This window comes from Vespula vulgaris, chromosome 16 (assembly GCF_905475345.1).
Source record: "Vespula vulgaris chromosome 16, iyVesVulg1.1, whole genome shotgun sequence".
NCBI classification, from domain to species: domain Eukaryota; kingdom Metazoa; phylum Arthropoda; class Insecta; order Hymenoptera; family Vespidae; genus Vespula; species Vespula vulgaris.
Window position 1 is genome coordinate 1,118,361 of NC_066601.1, and position 21,640 is coordinate 1,140,000.

The window sequence follows — 21,640 nt, forward strand, 5'->3', positions numbered from 1 at the left end:
TAAATAGCGATCAATCTTTCTATAAATTTCGATCGATCGTTATTTTCACAAGCAATTTATAAACAGCTTCAATATCTATTAAAGTATATTATTGTAAAATCATATCGATGGTAATATTAATTAGATTATGTTTTATGTGGTATAAAAGAAATATTGTATCTTCAGAGAAGGACGGTACGTATAGAAATGAAATTTTTCGACATTTTTGCGGTAAGGAAAATTTGCAATTTGCATTTTTTCGAAAATTAATGTTAGTGTTATTATTAGTGTTATTTTGATAAATCGCGAATGAATTTTAATATTATTTTGATCAGATTTTTTACAGAGCATAAAATCAATTTTCATGTTCTATGATATGCAATGAAATTGAATGGGATAGTTTGGAAATAAAATTTAATATAAAAATAATAATAAATCGTTTGATGATCGTTGATTTTAATATTATTATTCTACTATTTTCGAGTAGATATACAACAAATATTATATTACCGAACTGAACAGCAAGCAATGAAATTAAACGCGACAGTTATTCGACTTTCAAAATTATCTAATAATAATCACTCTGGAGATAAAAATTGTCTATGATAAACAATAAGCGAAAGACGACAATAAATAACAAAATTAAACGCGACATTTACTCGACGATCGAAATGATCTAATTCTAATCAATTTCATCAGAAAAAAAAAAATAACAATAATTGATATTAATTTTATTCTATTTAATAAATCGTACAACGAACATTATATTATCGAACTAAACAGCAAGCAATGAAATTAAACGCGACAATTATTCGACTTTCAAAATGATCTAATTATAATCAATTTCATCAGAAAAAAAATAACAATAATTGATATTAATTTTATTCTATTTAATAAATCGTACAACGAATATTATATTATCGAACTAAACAGCAAGCAATGAAATTAAACGCGACAGTTATTCGACTTTCAAAATTATCTAATAATAATCACTCTGGAGATAAAAATTGTCTATGATAAACAATAAGCGAAAGACGACAATAAATAACAAAATTAAACGCGACATTTACTCGACGATCGAAATGATCTAATTCTAATCAATTTCATCAGAAAAAAAAAATAACAATAATTGATATTAATTTTATTCTATTTAATAAATCGTACAACGAACATTATATTACAGAACTAAACAGTAAGCAATGAAATTAAACGCGACGGAGTACTCGACTTCCCAAGTTATCTAATCCACGTAAGCGATTGTGTCTCTTACCGTAAAAGCTTGGGAGGATACGATTACAAACATATATGTATGTATATATTTATCTTACGTATGTATCTACACGTAACCCGCTCGGTTTACTTTCTCACACAAAGAAAACTTTTATACGCGTGTTTATTATATCGCACTCTTCCTATACGTATGAGAATGAAAAACTGGTTCATTCGTCGTTCGAGAGAAATTCAAGGACTAGGGTTTGAGAGAATGCGAAGTTGTGCTGTAAATGCTGTAATACTTACTCAATCTATTAACGAACGTTAAAAGTTAAATATTTGTTATTTGTATTTCGTTTCACATCTGAAGAGTATTCTCTTTCTTTCCTTCCTTTATCTTTCTTCTATTTTATTTTTATTTTTCATTTTGGCTTTTAAATATTGAAATGTTTAACAAACTCACGTATTCGAATCGATCCTTGCAAAGTTGACTCAGTAGACTCAAAAATCCAAGTGCTGTGAACCATGCACACCAAAGTACAACCTCGTCCATGTACTGTACGTTGAGCACACCAAAAACGAATATGAACTTGTAAAATACGAAGTTCCAGAATTTGTCCTTGAGATGTTGCCTCTCGGAAACTCGTAAATCACCGAAGACTAGTTTTTGAATAGTCTTGCCTAGGAGTATCAGCACGCAGTAAGCCATGTTTATCAAAGTCTGTAATTTAAAAAAAAAGAAAAATAAAAAATGTAATAAGAGAAAAAGAACAAAGAAAGAAAAAACATTGAGATGTGAACTTCGTAATAAGATTATAGGATTATTTGTCATATGATTTGTAAGAATGTATATATATATAAAAAAAAAAAAATCTTATTTTCTTTTTATTAATTATCGACAAGTCGATAAATGTTACAATAAAACAACACATATATCCATGATAAAAAGCATAAAATCATTGTTCAATTTGTTCAATCACATTCGAGCATTGAATCGAAACGATATATTTATAATTACAACGTATCGCGTAAGAGATACGATAATCAAATATAATTGTTGTTCCTAATTATAAATTTCTACAATTCTTTTTCTTTATATCATTATCGTTGACTTGTAATTGAAACGATTTAATTGGAACTATATTTGTACTGTAAGTCTAGAAAAGTACAATAATCCAATAAAATCGTTAACAAAAAGTTATAAACAATTTTCACGATCTTCTAAATTATTAATGAATTAATTGATATAATTAGCAGAATGGTTTATCGTGAATTCATCAAATCTTGATACGACTCGTCGGCATCGATTAGCAATTATAGCAATTAGAATGGAAAAAAACGAAGAGGAAGTAGAAAGAAAAAAAAAAAAAAGAAAAGAAAAGAAGAAAAAAAATACAAAAAGAGAAAAGAAGGAAAATAGAAAAACAAATATTTAACAATGATTTGAAGTGATCATTAGCGAGCTCAGCGAACCATGACGCTTGCAATCTTAATCGAAATTTAGAGTAACAAGTATTCTTGTATCGTGTATGTATATATATATATATATATATATATATATATATATATATATATATTGAAATAATACTTGAATCGATTGGGAAGGTTGATAATACAAACGACTAACTTGGCAAAACTTCGTCAGACATTAACGCGTCAAAATTACTAACCAACGCCGACTTGATCGTTGCCAAATGACAGAATCTCGTTCGAAAGGACATCTAATTCTAGATACTCGGTGTTATTCTATCTTATTTGCGACTAGGTATCTTTAAATATGCGGAAGTTACATCGTGCTAGTAACAACGAATATTCGTTTAGATCGATGTTACAAAAATTAATAAATTTATACATTTGTTTTACTTAACAGTATATAAACATATATTATTATATCTTGTTATTTTTCAGATATCTTATTATACCTTGTTGTTATATTATGATTAGTAAATTTGAAAAAAAAGAAAGAAAATTTAATCAAACATTATTTAAAAAAGAAAATCTGAAAAATGAATAGATAATGATATAATCGTATCATTTATATCACACACACACACACACACACACACATATATATATAATTTATTTATCTATTTATTCAATATAGAATAACAAATGTCTTATAAACAATTTACAATTTTTAATATCGACTCGAGATAAGATTATTATCAAATAAGAAATCGATTTACTTATTTGATAATAATTTTGATAATATCTAACATTGCGTAACATTGATAATATCTATCGATGAGATTTTGTTAACTTTTGAATAATTCATTTCTCTATTTATTTATTTATTTATTTATTTCCAAATAAAAAAAGGACAGTAAAATCTTTTCTATATCTTTCATTTTCAACGAAGATAAAAATTTGTTAATGAAATTACTTAAGATTCGAAATTCTATTGTAGAATCATCAAACGAAATGAGACGCTAAAAATGAAATGAAAATAAAAGAAAAAAGGAATAAAGATTAAAAGAAAAATGAAAAAAAAAGAAAAAAGAAAGAATAGAGAAAGATCACGTGCGGCGAATTCCTACGATAAGAAAAAAGAAAAAACAACACAAGAAATTAAACAAAACAAAACAAAAAAATTAAAAATTAAAAATAGAAAGATTGATCAATTTTGTTTAAATCGAAGTCTCTTCCTGTGGCCGAGCAGTTCGTATTATAAAACGTGTGATTAACTTCTCGGATGACCTTGAAACGTTGTCTTCTTGATGCGCTTGATAAATCGGAATAAAAAACGTAGAAGAACTGGTTAATCAAGCACATATACATATACTAAGCCGAGTTAAAATAAGAAAAAAGGAAATCAAGAAAAAAAAAAGAAAAGAAAGAAAGAATTACTCGTATCTAAGATAAATAATAAGAGAGAAAGAGAGAGAGAGAGAGAGAGAGAGATAGAGAGCTATTATTAAATAAAGGAAACCTTTTCCAGCAACAATTTCTTATGTATGTAACGAGATCGAAAATACTTTTAAATAATACGTTTCAAAACTCGTTTGAAATCTATGAATGTAAAAATTACCTTGATATTATATACCATTTTACAATATCACTTTGACACGGTAATTATAAAAGGAAATTATTATTTTATTATTACAACTGACGCAATGCGGTAATTACAGTTAATTTTTAAGATTATCGCGATAAATATTTCTTAAGAAGGAAAGAAAAGAGAGAGAGAGAGAGAGAGAGAGAGAGAGAGAGAGAGAGAGAGAGAGAGAGAGAAGAAAAAAAAAAGAAAGAAATAAAAACAAGGATAAGGAAAAAGAAGAAATGAGAAAAAAAAATTGTTTTCCCTCGTACAATTTAACAATAACATTTTATCATTCTGACATGGTAAAACTGTTAACTAAAATGAAATTCGCGATATAACTGACGCAATGCGGTTCTGGTATTTCTTTTATAGGACACACGGTATACCTTGTAAACGTAAAGGAATATTGAAAAGTTAATTTGAAAACGTTAAGGGAATATTTCAATATTCCTTGAAACGCTAAAGGAATATCGTATTACGCTTTTTAATATCCTTTTATTTATATAGAAACTTTTTCAAGCATATTAATTCATCGTTCAACGATTAAAGTACACTTTGGCATTGATAATAACGATGATAATGAATTTTAATCATCTCTCTTTCTTTTCATTTCATTATAAACTTTTCGATATAACATCTGTGAAATTATTGTTAATACTTTAATAAAATATTAATACTCGGTGTGTATGTATCTAACGGTAACTAACGACAAGTAATATTATATTTATCCTGATTATGATTATATGACAAAATGACAAAAAAGATTTCTACTAGTTTCGTTGTGTATCATAAGAAATTAAAAAAAAAAAGAAAGAAAAGAAAAGGAAAAGAAAAGGATAAAAAAAAAAAGAAACGTTCATATTATATAACAATTTTGTTTTTATAGAAACAATTCTGTTTTGTTTTCTTTTGAAAAGAAATATTAACGTAGAAACGTTAGTTTATAATGTGCTAAGAATCATACATGCACATACACACAGATTATATCGCTTAGATCATTACATAAAAAACCACTCGTAATGATACGTTTCTTCAATTTTCAAGTCAACTTGTTTTTCCTCCCTAACCACGAAGATTAATTTTTCCTTCGCACTAATACAATAATAAGAGTGAAAAAAAAAATTTAATTTATTAAACGTGCAATACATACATACACACATACACATATACACACATATAGGACGTGACCATACAGAGATAGTAGAAAAATGATACGCATAAGTTGTTTCCCTATTTTTTTTTTTTTTTTTTTTTCAAAGTCATCCTTATTTTCTACGATTACATGACTGATCAACATATAAGGTCGTATTTGTACGTACCGTATGTATCATACGATATACGAATACCAATATAAATACAAAGAAGCACGTAATAATGAATCATCGACTTTTTCTATCCTTTTAACAAGGTTACAATATTTCACAATAGTTTGTATTTATTACAATTCATAAAAGCAGGAAATTATAATAGTTGGTCATAAAATAATATATTCTTTTACATTTGCTAACTTGGATGTTTTAACGTTTAAACACGTACGTACGTTCGTAGATACGTAAGTATAGTTGGCTCTACGCCCACTACCAATCGTTCTACGATCATTCCCCAAGAGCTTTACTATGCAATGCTATCTTCTGTATCTTTGGTATTACGTGTACACTGTGTACATACATACATACATATATATATACATATATATATATATATACGTCATCGCTAGTCGAATAAGAAAATAACATTCGAGACTTTCTTCTTTCGATCAAACTATATTCTAGATTTTGTTAGAAATTTTCTATAAATGTATGTGTGTGCATGTATTGTGATAAATCTTCATGAATATTTTTATAGAAATTATATAACATAATATGTAAATAATTTCATAGAAATTATCTGCGAATTTTATTTTTAGAAATTATATAGATACAATTATTATTCTAGATACGAACTATAAATAGTTTCGTATATCTACGTTCTCGATAGATATTATTTTCTCTTTTTCCTTTTTTTTTTTTTGTTCTTTTTATAGAAATTATATCTACAAATTTATTTGAAAGAATGACGTTTAAATATTATTGTAAAAAGAATCTATAAATATTTTTGTAGATAGTATCCGACGATGGAAATAGTATCTACTATTTTATTTTCAGAAATGATCTATAAATATTATTGTAAATAAGATTTGTAGTAATATTTTTGTAGGCATTATCTATGGAAATATTTTTGTAGACTTTATCTATTAATATTTTTCTAGACATGATTTAGGAATAAGTTTCTATTAATAATCTATAAACATCTTTCTCGATGTTCTTATTTCATCGAATTAACGTGAACTTAGTGATAATTATTACTAATATATAATTTATCGTATACTACTGTCATTACTATCATTATATACATATCTACACACTTTCTCAATTTTTATTTCATTAAATTATTCAGAACTTATTGATAATTATTAGTAAAATATAATTTACACATATATTACTATCATTATATACATATACACATATATACATACTTTCTCAATTTTTTTATTTCATCAAATTATTCAAAAATTAATGATAATTATTATTAAAATATAATGTACACATATATTACTATCACTATATACATATACACATATATACATATTTTCTCAATTTTTTCATTTCATCAAATTATTCAAAAATTAATGATAATTATTATTAAAATATAATGTACACATATATTACTATCACTATATACATATACACATATATACATACTTTCTCAATTTTTTCATTTCATCATTATTAAGAACTTCATAATTATTATTATTAATTTTCTTATTATTACTGTATAATTTACTTTAATTATATATATATATATATATATATATATATATATATATATATATATATATATAAAACAGAACAATAAGTTATATCACAGGAAGAAAGAATGCGCGCGCGCGTTTCCATTCGCAAACGCCACACGATATTGCGGTTCGATGCGTAAAAGGGTGCAACGGGATAATCGATAAAACACGCCAACCATCTAGGATTATACGTAATATCTCGAAATCTACTCGTGTTTTTCATCTATTCAATCATTTTTATTTCATACACTTTTCTTTTTTTTTTCTCGAAAGATTTAACGAAAGAAATCTTTTCAAATCCGATTCAACAGAAATCTTTTTTCTCGATTCGCTAAAGAGATTCTTCGAAAGTTCGAACGATTCAACAGACATTTCTTTTTCTCGATTAAGAACGAGAAATTCTTTTCTTACCTTTTTTTTATCTCTTTTTTTTTTTTTTAAATCTAGCTTTCAATTAAAACCTTTCATTGATTGTTCCAATCATATTTAGAATTATTTACTTCCTTATTATATATATATATATATATATATATATATATATATATATCAGAAATAAATTGCACAATTAATTTGTCGTTAATCGTTAATGATAATATGTCAAAAGCGTTGATAATATTGTCTATATTATTTTTTAATCGTATACAGGAATATGACGTTTCCGTCATATTCGATAAGATATTGTCCGGTATTCGTTCATTCCATATTATAATAGAAACAAGGAAATGTTTTTACTTGGTAAATATAAACTTTCTTTTTTACATATCTTAGATATACGAACATACATACATACATACATATATACATATACACTATAGAATTATTAGATCATATTATTACATACATAATGGAGGATTTAAGTATTCATAAAATATATAATACATTTTCTATCGTACGAATAGTTGAATTCCTCGTTACATATACAATTTTACTATAAATAGAATTTTTCTATATATAGAAAAAATAAATAAATGAATAAATGAATAAATGAAATACAGCGTTCAAAAAAAAAAAAAAAAAAAAAGAGAGAGAATGCATTCGTTGATAATAAAATTAAGCTGAAAGATATTCGATGTAGAAACAATAAAAAAAAAAAGAGAGAGAGAGAGAAAGTAAAATAACTTAATAACCGAATTTATCATAGAAACTCAACAAGCTCGCATATTACGTTTTGCTTAAAACTCGGTTATAAATTTTCAATTTAAATTGTTTGGAAATATACAATTCGTTGAAAACCAATTAACAATGCGTTCCATTGTTCGCAAGCAATAATTTAAAATATTGAGGATAATTTTCGTTATTATATATGTTCCGACACTACGTGTTGATATAATATTTATCATGTTGGTTAGATAGAGCGGATGTTAAGTTCGGCACGCGTTCGCATTCGGCGTTCGTCAACCTCTAACAACCACGATTAGTTAGACGATCGACGTTTATCAAGATCGTCAAATGGATTACGTGGCAGACATCGTCCTCCTCCTATATGTACTCGGTCTACGAATGGAGAGCATGACGTAACTCAACGTATAACAGGCTGCACGGTCTACGACCACAATGACGAATAGTCAATTTCGAAGTACGAACAATACTATTATTTATGATTTAAATGCATATACATACATATACATATACATATAAATGTACATTTATAAATATAAATATATATATAAATATATATGTATGTATATATTAAGCTGTTACGTCGAATTTTGTATTATTATAAATAAATATATCTATTATTATTATTGTTATTATTATTATTGCATATATATATATATAAATATATGTATATGTATATATATGTATGTGCATATTAATATTTCTAATAAGTTACGTTGAATTTGTTGTTATTATTGTTATTATTATTATTGGATATGTATATGTGTATTGAATTTTCTAATAACTAACGTAGAAATTTGTATTACTATATAACAAAATATATTTGTTATTATTGTTATTAATGTTATTATATATTATTAATTTAGATGTAAAATATTGAAATTGATATAATAGTATTCTGAAATATACTAAACGTAAATTTATAACATACAATAATATCAAGATTTATATTAGAGATAATAATATTTTAATAACAACGATAGCATATTGCACATATCAAAATAAATAATATAGTATATATAATATAAATATTAATAATATAATGTAATAACTAATACAGTATCATAAGACAGTAAAACTATATATAAAAAAAAATATTTCAATAGTAAACTCAATTACTTAACACACACACACACACACACAATATTAAAAACTAGCGCTCGAATTAATTAAAATAAAACTTTTTCGGAAACGAAACATTTTGATATGCTCGAGTTATGGAGATTTGAAAATTCCAAAAGTGATGCGCCGCGTTCGACATAGAAACAAGATAAAATGTAATCTTTTTCGAACATTTTTTCTAGAGTATCTTTTTTCTCTTTTTTTTTTATCACACACACGCACGCACGCACACACACACGCACGCACGCACCACACACGCACACGCACACACACACGTATGATATATGAGAAATTTGAGTGACACCTTTTTAAAAGGAATTCAATAAAACAAAGTCTATATAAACAACAATGAGATAAGATTAACTAATGAAAGTATAGATAATATAATAAAGCAGATATAGCATTGGTTAAGTCTTGTCTGGGTCGACTCGCCACGGCGCAACATCGATTTTCCCGGGTCATGGTCGAGCATCGATTTTCGCACGACGCTTCAGCCCTCCTACTCTTCCTCCTCTTGCTCCTCTTCCTCTTCTTCATCCTCATCCATTTCCTCCATTACAAGTTTTACCCATGAACGACAGAGGTTACGTATGATATTTCCCATAGAAAATCGGAAAACTCAAAGACAAATTCATTCGATATTTCAATCTCTCTGTCTATCTCTCTCTATTTCTCTCTCTTTTTCTTTTTCTTTTTCTTTTTTATTAGCAATAAAGACGAAAATAAATCAAAACGTTTACAGATACGAGGACTTGGGAAAACTTTTTATAAATTCTACGTTATATGACAAATCGTTGTTCATTATATACGTTATTATATACAGTGAAATATTGTTTATCGTATTCCGAAACTTAAAAATTCAAGAAAAGGAAAAAATAAAGATTATATCAGTTTTAATATCAGTATTACTGCGAACATCTTTTTGTCCTTTTTCTTTTTCTCTTCTTTTCTTTTTCCTTTTTTTTTTTTTTTGTAGAAATTATTAGATTTATCAATTATTCGTCTTTCTATTCTTTTGTATACTATCATTTGCGTTGATTTATAATTAATTACGTCGATAGATAACGTATAAATATTCTTTTTTTGTTAATAGTTGAAATATACTTTCTATGGAATATTTTTTTTTGTTGGAACTAATTTTTTAATAAAAGTGAAAAGTATATTGAATTTTCGAATAAAAAATATATAAACCTTTTTTGCCGATTTAAAAAATCTTAATATTACTATGAAATATTATCTTTCATAGTTTACTATTTAAATATTCGAGATTAAATATCATCAAAGATCATGGAAGATCATATTCAGAGATAACAATATCGTTTAATTGTATTAGCGTTACTGTGTCAATCAACGAATGAATAATCTTACTGAAAAATATGGAAGTTCGGTCTAAAACGATTTTTCATGCTAATAGATAATTTATAAAATACTATTCGAAATATGTATATTGACTATCGCACGTTACATATGTATAATCATATAAACAGTAAATATATGAAAATATCGAAAATATTATTTTAAGGAAACCTAATTATCATAATATATGTAATCAATTGAGTAAGATAGATAACCAATATATCCATATATTATCGTGAATATTTGTTGAGTTATTATTGAAGAAATATAAAATTAAGAATATATATTTTTATATATATATATATAGACATATATACTCTTAATTAATTTCATTAATATATATATAATTACATATATTAATTATATATATATTCTTATTTAATTAAATATATATATATATATGTATATATATAGAAAGAAAGAGAAAGAGGAAAAGATAAAAAGAGATAGTAGGATAAAAAATAAACAATTTAGATTAAACAAATTTAGAATTTTTTCTCTCTCTATCTTTCTCTTTATCTTTCTTTCTCTCTTTCATGCAAATATTAATTATCTTATTTTTTCTTTTTCTTTCTTTCTTTTTCTTTTTTTTTTTACAAAAGATTCCCTCCTTTTTTACACACACTACAGCACTAAATTTTATTATAGAAATTTGCTGAAAATTCCATTTAAAAAAGAAACGATAATTCATTCATAATTAGAATAATCGTATACCTGCATGAAATTGAGAAACAATTAACAAGTAAAGTTGTTAAACTTTTTAGTATCTGATGCAACTATATTACAAATGGTAATAGTTACGTAATAAGAATTACTATATATATGTAAATAACTTAATACATATTTCATAATAAATTTTTGAATAAAAAATAACCGAATATAGTCATTAATAAACGTCGGTATATAACTTATGTTCTTATTTGCATTTTTGCTAAATAATAGCAAATATCTTTTTAACCATTAATTAACGATTATCCGTTTATGAAGACTTCTTGCTTGATTAGTATATATAAATATAAAAAATCTGTTTACAAATTTCTATTAATAATACGATGATATATACTCATATATATTTAATTTTGTTCAACCGATGATTCAATGATTTAATAATATATTAAACGACTTTATAATAATGTAATGTTAATAGAATGATAAATTATTCTATAATGATTTAATTAATATTTCATAGATCGAAATTAAAAATACGAAAGCACACTAATTGTTATAATTATTATTAATAGAATAATAAATGAATTTCATAATTTTATATATATTTTATATATGTGTATTAATTATTCAATTAAACACAACACACATACATTGAATATTTCATATTAATACTTTGATAAAATAAATATTAATATTATATATAACAATAGAGAAAGATTAAAAAAAACAAAAAACGTAAATTATTGCAATAATTTAATATTTTATTATCAAAAATAATATTCATCCTTCTTAATTATAATTACTTGAACGTTCCTTTTAAACTTTGATTTAACAAATCAAACAAAATTTAATCTAAAATTTTTGATACGTAACTTGCGTTTATAAATTAAACAAGTCTAGAAAACAATTTCTAGAAAATTAAAAAAAAAAAAAGTGAAATTTCATTTCAAAAAACGAATGAAATATCATCATGTTCTATCTTTGCTTTGATTAATAAACAAACAATTGATATATAAATAAACGAATATACATATATATAAATACATATGCGTATATACGAAATTACAAAAAAATTAAAAAGTTAAAAAAAAAACTTACCCAAATGCAAGCAGGATCCTGTGCCATGAAGGACAGTAACTCTTTGAAGTGCATACCGAAACTTTTTGGATAAGTCATCGTGCCATTTTCCATTACGTCGTCGATGCCCTCAATTATACTCGTATGATTTGCTCGCCATGCGGGATCTTTTACAATTTGAGCGGCATAGTAAACGGAACAAGATAGTACAGCGAAGCTGAGGGTCGTGTAAACTCTTAGATTGGGCACGGGTAATCGATCTAAAAATTCCATCGGCATGTTAGCGTCACTTTTCGCACTTTCCTGTTTGCCAATCGATTCTTTCAAGATTTTTATGCGTGCTTATCTGTAATAAAAGAGAAAACGAATAAATAAACAAAGTTGTTAACGCTGATGTTCCAAGGTTTTCTGCGACGTAAAAACGAAACTTCTTTTTTTCTTTCTTTTTTTTTTGTTCTAATATATGTATATATATATATATTTTTTTAATATTCCACTTCTACGACTTCTTTTTTATATAAACAAATGCATTCTAATGTCTTTGAGAATAAGAATAAAGAAATAATATTGTAATAATGCCGTACTGTGTATGTTACTAATAAAGAAAATAGAAATAAAAAACACAATAACAGAAAAGAAAAGAGAATAAATAAATAAATTAAATGTTGCAATCATTTAATCATACTTTATATTACGAACAATATAATTATACTTTCTAATACTAATTGATTATATTTTCTAATCGCTAATCGTAATCTTTCCTTATCTTTTTACAATGGTTACGATATCTCTGTTTTCGGTTTAACAAAAGAAAAAAGAAATAAATAAAAAAAAAAAAAAGAAAGAAATGAAAAGGAAAATAAAAACAAGACATGTCCTATCGCCCATCGTCATTACATCAAATTTAAACCGATTCTAATCAACAAACAATTTATCATACATTTAATTAATAATTCATTTGCTCTCTGATGAGGAAAGATAAAAAGAGAAATAAAGAAAGAAACGCCAAAAAAGGATAAAAAAAAAAAGAAAAGAAGAAGAACAGGAAAGACAAAGAAAAACACATTTAATAACATTGTAAAAATTTTCAGTATGAAAATATATACTTTAAAAAGCGATTAGACGATCCGATTTGATAAGCTAGATATTTGTACATTAATATCAATGAAAGTCGCACGTATCGTTACATACGTTTATTATGACATATAGATAATAAAAAAAAGTGAAATTAATATATAAAAAAAAAAAAATTATCTTAGGTAGATAGATAGAGGGGGTAGGAAGAGGAGAAAAGAAGAAAAGAGAAAGAAAAAGAAAAATATTTGCAGATTAATATTTTCAAAGCTAGAGTTATCGTTTTATGTTATAGTTATAACTTCTTTGATCCTTATGTACTCGCATAAATTGACTGAATTATTTATGAAATAAAATCATCGTAAGATTACGAACAATAGATATTTTGTCATGCTTCGTACGAAACTAAAACGGACGTCCTGAATGTTTTAAATATATCGTGAATGACCTCTTTCGATGTCACTCGTTGGTTCTCATGTGAGAAACATTGAAAGACACAGAGAGAGAGAGAGAGAGAGAGAGAGAGAGAGAGAAGAAATAGAGATAGAAATAGAGACGTTCATAGAGACGGTCAGATGACGTAATTAGCGATCATATAATCGTTTTAATAAATAATCTAAGGGCATTTAAATTTATTTCACAAATTTATTATATACAGATATATACGTATATCATATATAGCTACTGTGTGTTTATGTGTATATGTACGTGTATAAATAAAATGTCCCAAGTCTTAGAAAATCTAATAAAAGTAGAAATAAATTCTAACTGGTTCATTCGGGGATAATTAAATCGAGTTTGCATAAGATGTGAAACGCGAGTTTAATTAAAAAACTGTTTATTATCGTTCGCACGTATCTACGAATGTAAATAAGATGTTTCTTTTTTTGTTCACGGCGTATTATCTTTATAAGAATAAAAAATAAAACTACTGATTAAGGAGAGAAAATTAATTAGTTTTCTTCTTCTTATTTTTTCTCTCTCTCTCTTTCTCTTTTGCAATATTAGATACTCTCTCTTTTTTCTTTCTTTTCTTTTTTTTTTTTTTTTATTCGATACAGAATGTATGACAAAACTAATTATAAATATTTTCTACAAATTAAACGAATTTTTTATTTAAAAAATTTTGCAGTATTATGGTTATGAATTTTCGAATAGATAAATTAGTGTTATCGTAGAAAGTAGGTCAAGAATAAAATAAAAAAAAATTGAAGCAGTCATGAAAAAAAAAAAGAAAAAAAAAGAAAAAGTCAGGACAGTTTAAAATTTTTTTATCGTCTTTTTTTTTCTTTTTTTTTTTTTTTAAGAAAGCATGGATATTGTTGCACCTAATTATATTTACTTTATAAATATTCAAAGCATCATTGAAAACGTTATGAGTTTAGTTTTAGTATTACACTATATTCTCTTCACATTTACATTATGTATTAAACGTAATATATGTGCTACTTATTTATTATTAATAGATCGCACATGATTCTCGTTAGAGATAGTTATTAAAGTTATTTTTTTATTTCATTTTCTTTTTCTTCTTCTTTTTTCTCTATATAACTCAAATAAAGTCCTCTCGTTCGTGTTTTTTAGATCGTTATCATCGTATAAATAATAAATGCTTGTGGATCGATAACCTCTCGTTCAAAAAAATAACGATCGTACGAACATTAACGAATATTTACGATAATAAAAGTAAGTATTAAAAATGTCAATGTATAAACGTAAATGTATCTTTGTTAAAAAAAAAAAAAAAAATAAAATAAAATAAAATAAAATATTATAACATCGATTAATAACAAATATATATATATATATATATATAACAACAATGTATTCAATCAATTTCAATTGCCTTGTTTTCTGTTAAATAAAATCAATGATAATTAAAATTAATTTAGGTCAAATTGCCATGATCAAAATGAAAAAATATACACCGAATATTGATCATTTTTACATAACTATCGAATAATAATAAAAAAAAAAGGGAAAAGAAAGAGAAAGAAGAAAGAAAAAATATTAAAAGTGGAACATTAAATAGCGTATTAAGTGTCTATCGTTGTAAATGCGTGTGTTTTAATCTACTATGAAAAGTATAATTGCAAAATTATACTAAACGAATGTATATACTTTTATATATATATATATATATATATATATATATATATATATATATCATTTCTATCGTAAAAACGTTTCCCTTTTAATTTACTATGAAGAGTATAATTGAAAAATTATATTAAACTAGTATATATATAATTTTTTTTTGTATATATACGTATATATATATATATATATACCTATATATATATATATATATAAATATATCATGTACATATACTGGTCAATATCGAATAAATAAATACGAGCTAAATAATAATTAAAATGCACCATATTACAAATGTGTATTTTATTATTTTACAAAAATAAACATATTATTAAAGATATAGAGAGATAATTAATAGACTTTTAAAGATCATCCAATAACTTTACACGACGCTTATACAAAAAGAGAGACGATAACAAAAGCAAAAACAAAAAAAAAAGAAAATAAAAATAAAATAATAATAATAATAATAATAAAAACAAAAATAATCAAGACAAAAAGATGATATGACAAATTCAGAAATAAAATTCATTCATAAATAGAAAATAAGTTCATAGTTGTTACACCTACATACAACTGATGAAACAAATGTGATTTATTTTTATTCTTTTGGATTAGCATGATTACTTTGATGTCAGATTATAAATATCATCAAAATTTTTGCTGAATAAAGAAGACAACGAATTTCTATAAAATACGTATTTCGAACAAGCGTGTGTGTGCATGTGTGTGAGTGAACCAATCCATGTAACATTATTTCTCACATAAACGCGAACATGACTCTTTCGAGTTCAATTTTAACCAACGAGATATAGAAAATCTCGAAGTGATTCCTTTTCTTAACATTTCATCAAAAATCCTCATATAGAAAATAAAATAAAAATCAAGAAATAGGAATCGTATGGTTATTATTAAATAGACGAATGAAAATCATTTTCAAAAGATATTTTTTCTTGGCAAATAACTATTACTAATTTTCAAATACGAATTTGAAAATTCTTAGATATATAATATACAATACTAAGCTTATTTTTTGTGAGAAAAAAAAAAGAAGAGAAATGAAATAAACTGAAAAGCAAAAAAAAGGATATTTACTTGTATATAATGTTATATATGATATATATATATATATATGTGTATTATATACTGTTTTTAAATAAACATTTGATGTAAAACGAACGAACGCATGTCAAAATTTTTTATAGAATTGTCGAACATAAATTTGCAGGTAAAGATAAACAGAAAAAAGGAAGAAAAAAAAAATAGAAAAAAAAAAGAGAGAGAAGGAAAAAAGAAATAAGAAAAAGAGATCTTTTATATAAATACGATGACCCTTTCTTTTTTTTTTTTTTTGTAAATTCAAAATCATTTTAATGATTTATAATAGGAAAAAAAATTAATATCAATAAAATAAATATATCTTATATATCTTGGAATAAATATTAAGAATACAAATGGAATGAATTAAAGGCGTACTTTAATCCATTCAACTTTTTCTTTATTTCTTTTTCTTTTTCTTTTTTTTTTTCTTATCGATAGGTTTGAACGATTAACGACATAATCATGTTACGTATTTAGAAACAAATGATATAACGTGAAAGTTATAGTATCGTTAAGTATAACGTCCGTATACAATACTATTATAAAGTATACTATTATAGAGTGTACTATTATAGAGAATATATAATTATAGTATATTGTATTATACGCACATATATGTGTGTGTGTGTGTGTTCTGTATTAATATTATTAGTTACAATTAGTACATAGTTACAAACAGTAGGTAAATTATATCATTGTAATATGAAAGTTGAAGTAATTTTATGTAATATCATATATAACATATATACTTCGATATTACTATAATATTATTAATATTACATTACTTCAAATATATCAAAGTATTGCATCAACAATAATATTTTTATATATTGTATCAAAATAATTACTTTGTTGTAAGTTGTACATCAAAAAAAGAAGGAAGAAAAAAAAAAAGAAAGAAAATGAAGATACTAAATAAAAATAAAATTTTCAATGATAAAACTAATGAATTAGAAAAACAACTTTAACAGATATAGATGTACAATGTACAGTATATATAACTTGATAGTTACACAACGTTGTAGAAATTTAATGAATGTTAGAAAGAGAAAAAAAGAGAGAAAGAGACAGAGAAAATATTGATTAGGAACGTTGTTAGACGAACGTGTCGAGAATCATATCGAGAGAATCCTGAAGATGTATTACCATCGTTAATACTAAGAAGAAATGAATTAAGTTTTCCTCGTTAGAGAATGTAATCGTGACGATCCTACATAAGTATAGAAGGCGTCTCGCTTTCATTATCTGGGATGACGACCTTTGAAATAATACTACTAATGCGTTTCACGACAAGGGAAGTTCGTATTACCGAAAGAAAAAGATAGAGTTTGAGATGTTCGAAAGTGGAACAAGTGCAGACATATAACAGAGGTTAACACTTTGAGTTCAGAGTTAAACGTTTATTCAGATAAATTTTGATTCACTCAAATGATTTCTTAAATTAAACTATTCTACGACAAAATTGACTTCTTTTTATTGCTTTCCTTTCTCTATTCCTTTTTTCTTTTCTTTTATTTATTTATTTATTTATTTATTTATTTATTTTTTGTTTTAATTCAATTATACTTGTTTTCTTCTTTTGGTAGAGACGATCGTTCGAACGTATGTCGTTTAAACGAAGTTAAAATAATTGTTATGTAAATAAATAAGAAGAATAAAATATTATCTTTAATCGTTAATATTTATGTGTGTATGTATTTGCGTGTGTGTATAATATTTAAAATTATTTGATTTAAAATATACTATTTTATTAAATAATAATAATAAAGAAATAAAGTATCACTGACGAAAGAAGAAACGATCTTAAAAATGAGAAATATTTTTAATATTATTTGTATAAGAGAGAAAAAACAAGGAGGATAATAATTCATATAATATAATTTCTTATTTGAATTAATAAAATCAAATAAAATATGTTTCTTCGATTATACATTATAGAACATAATCGTTACAAAACATTACAGAATATTATTTTCGTAATAGCAAAAAAATGATGTTTATGAAGTAGAAATGTGATTGTAATTTGACAAATTTAATGGAAATAGAATTTGATCAAACGTGAAATTTGAAATTACTTTTACAATCGTTTCACGTTTCGATGTTTTTCTCTTTTCGTTCTCGTTTTCTTTGTTTCTTTTTTTTTCCAGAAAGTTTTTGCAAGTTTAGACGTTTTATTTCGGTTGCTTCATCTTTTTTTTTTTTTTTGAACTCCTCGAAAATCTTACATATCGCAACACATTTATCGCACATTCGTTTACATATTTACATTATACTCTTCATCACATGCCGATCTTATCAGATTTAACAATACACGTCATTCTACGAAAAAATCACTTGTGATGTCATTCACAAAAACTATTTAAGTTTATCTTAAAGCTTTTAAATATATTGACGAGAAGAAGGGAAAGAAAAAAAAATAAAAAAGAAAGAAATTAAAAAAAAAAAAAAAAGAAAGAGATACAATCATTCCTACATAAATCTATTTTAGTTTTGTTTTAGGATTTATTTCTCACCCTATAACTCCTATATCTCATTTTAACAAAATTCAATTTTCAACGAATAATCAATTCGTTACGAACGTTATGAAACGTAACGAAACGAAAACGAGTAACAGGTAACGATTAACAAATAAAAACGAAATCAATAAGAGAATACGTAAATACATAGCCATGTATATCTGATTACTTGCAATTGATTTTGAAAGATATACTATTATTTCAAAAGTCTATAATTTCAAAGAAAATGAACAAACTGCAATTTTTAAAAATTGAGAGTTAAATAAATCTGATTTGTAAACGTAAACGTCTAATTCTAATCGATCTAATTAGATCCACGACGATACATAAAACGTATATACAATTGTTTCGAAATTGACGATATTCCAAATGAAAAATTAATTTTCAAAGTCAATCAAATAAATCTCGTAATTGTTCGTCTTATTTTAATCGACTTAACTCACATACGAGGATACATAAAATGCATATAATAATTTCGATATTGACGATATTAAAAATTGAAAAAAGAAAAAAAAAAATTAATTTTCAAATTAACTTTCGAAATAAGTAGAATGAGTTGGACTCGTAGATATATGTTTAATTTTAATCGATTTAATTCATTCACAATGATATCTAACGATTTTGTCGTGTAAAAGTAATAAGTAAAATAATGCGAAACGTACATATATTATAGAAATGACTTGCTGAACGCGTGCGCGCAAGCGTGTGTGTGTTAGTGTGTGTTGAGTAAAAAGAGAAGGGAATCTTCTTGACCCACTGGCCGAGCGTATATAATGTCGGTCGTAAAGGGTGGAACAAAAGTTTGGCTCGTAAAGGAAAAATCGATTAGCTTGGAGAACTTGGCTACCTGCCGTGATAACTAGAAATATCTCTCTCTCTCTCTCTCTCTCTCTCTCTCTCTCTCTCTCTCTTTCTTTTTCTCTCATTCATTTTCTCATTCTCTTATTCATTCAAAGAAAGAAGCCGGTGATACAATCCACATTTCTTTTTATCAAGACCTGCGAAATCACGAAACACTATAGCCTTAAGGCTAAAAGAATGGGAAAAATGGAGGACGAGGACGTTGGCTTTCAAACGGTAAAAATTATATATATATATATATATATATATATATATATATATATATATATATATACACACACACACATATATGTGTATTATATATATATATATATATCGATACATTTACATATATATCTATACATATTATAATATATAGTATTACATAAATACTTATATGTATTGTTATATATATATACATGTATTATATATAATATATACACACACATATATATTATATATATATATTATAATTCCATCACATATATGCACATACATGTATTCATACGTATAAATGTAAGTACGTATAGAAATATAAGATACTTATGTACGTGTCTCTGTATCTAGCCAATATACATAGATAGATATCTATTTATTTATATAGAAAATGGAGGATAAATAGTTTCTAGATAAGTTTTAAAATCGATTACGTATCTTTCGAGATTCTTTGTCTTGTTGAACTAATGTTTTATTTCTACGTTTTACAAGACTACAAGGATAGGAATTTTGTTATAATCGAAAACAAGAAGATCAAAAATAGTGTCCTTCCAGAAAATCATTGATTTTTAAGATTACATAAGAAGTAATAGTCCATCCAGGAACTTTTGATAGTCTCAATACATATATTCATGTACTTACGTATAATGCAATGTTTTTTATACCTACATACTCATATATGCATAAATAAATAAATATATATATATATATGAAAATACATATGTAGATATATTTATATACGCATACGTGAATAAATATATATGTATATGCATGCGTATGTCATGCATGCATATGTACATACTTGCGTACATACTTGCGTCTGGACGCGTGCATGTATAATTGTATATGTATTTATGCATATATGTATGAATATATATGTATATGTATGATGTGTAATTATGCATATATGTATGACGTATAAGTATATGTATCTATGTGTATGTACGTGTATGAATATAATAATGTGTATGTTCTGTGTCTGTGTATATTGAACGGGACAAAAAATTTTTGTTTTCATAAAATCTAGAACAGAGAGAGAGAGGAGAGAGAAAAAGAGAGAGAACTATACGGTCTAGGAATCGAGCAACTAGAAATAAAATAAAGAAGTGGAAGAGAGAAAAATATCCCAGAGATTTCTTCTTCCATTGCTGAGATTCGTTCTTTCTCTATTACGCGTTTAGCAAGATACCTTACTCTTATCCATTACGTATGTGTGTGTATGTGTGTGGGTGTGTGTGTGTGTATATATATACATATATATGACACATGTATGAAACAGCCTGATTTTCTTTTAGTTTCTTATCCTCGTACAAACTAATTTTTCTAATATTAAAGAAAGAGATAAGAAGAAAGAGAGAAGGAGAGAAAAAATATATAAAATTATTTAA

At 25.1% G+C, this 21,640-nt stretch overlaps 1 protein-coding gene across 4 annotated transcripts in view; it reads right to left on the minus strand.

The window, feature by feature from the left end:
- The window catches only part of LOC127069639 (E3 ubiquitin-protein ligase AMFR-like), a 45,622-nt gene that overhangs the window by 18,122 nt on the left and 5,860 nt on the right, over nt 1–21,640 (minus strand). For all 4 annotated transcript variants that reach the window (XM_051006843.1, XM_051006842.1, XM_051006845.1 and 1 more), the window contains 2 exons: nt 12,429–12,753; nt 1,655–1,912 (listed from right to left, as the gene is read on the minus strand). In XM_051006843.1, coding sequence (XP_050862800.1) covers nt 1,655–1,912; nt 12,429–12,686 — 516 coding nt within the window. In that variant the 5' untranslated portion in view covers nt 12,687–12,753. The remainder of the gene's footprint in view (nt 1–1,654; nt 1,913–12,428; nt 12,754–21,640) is intronic.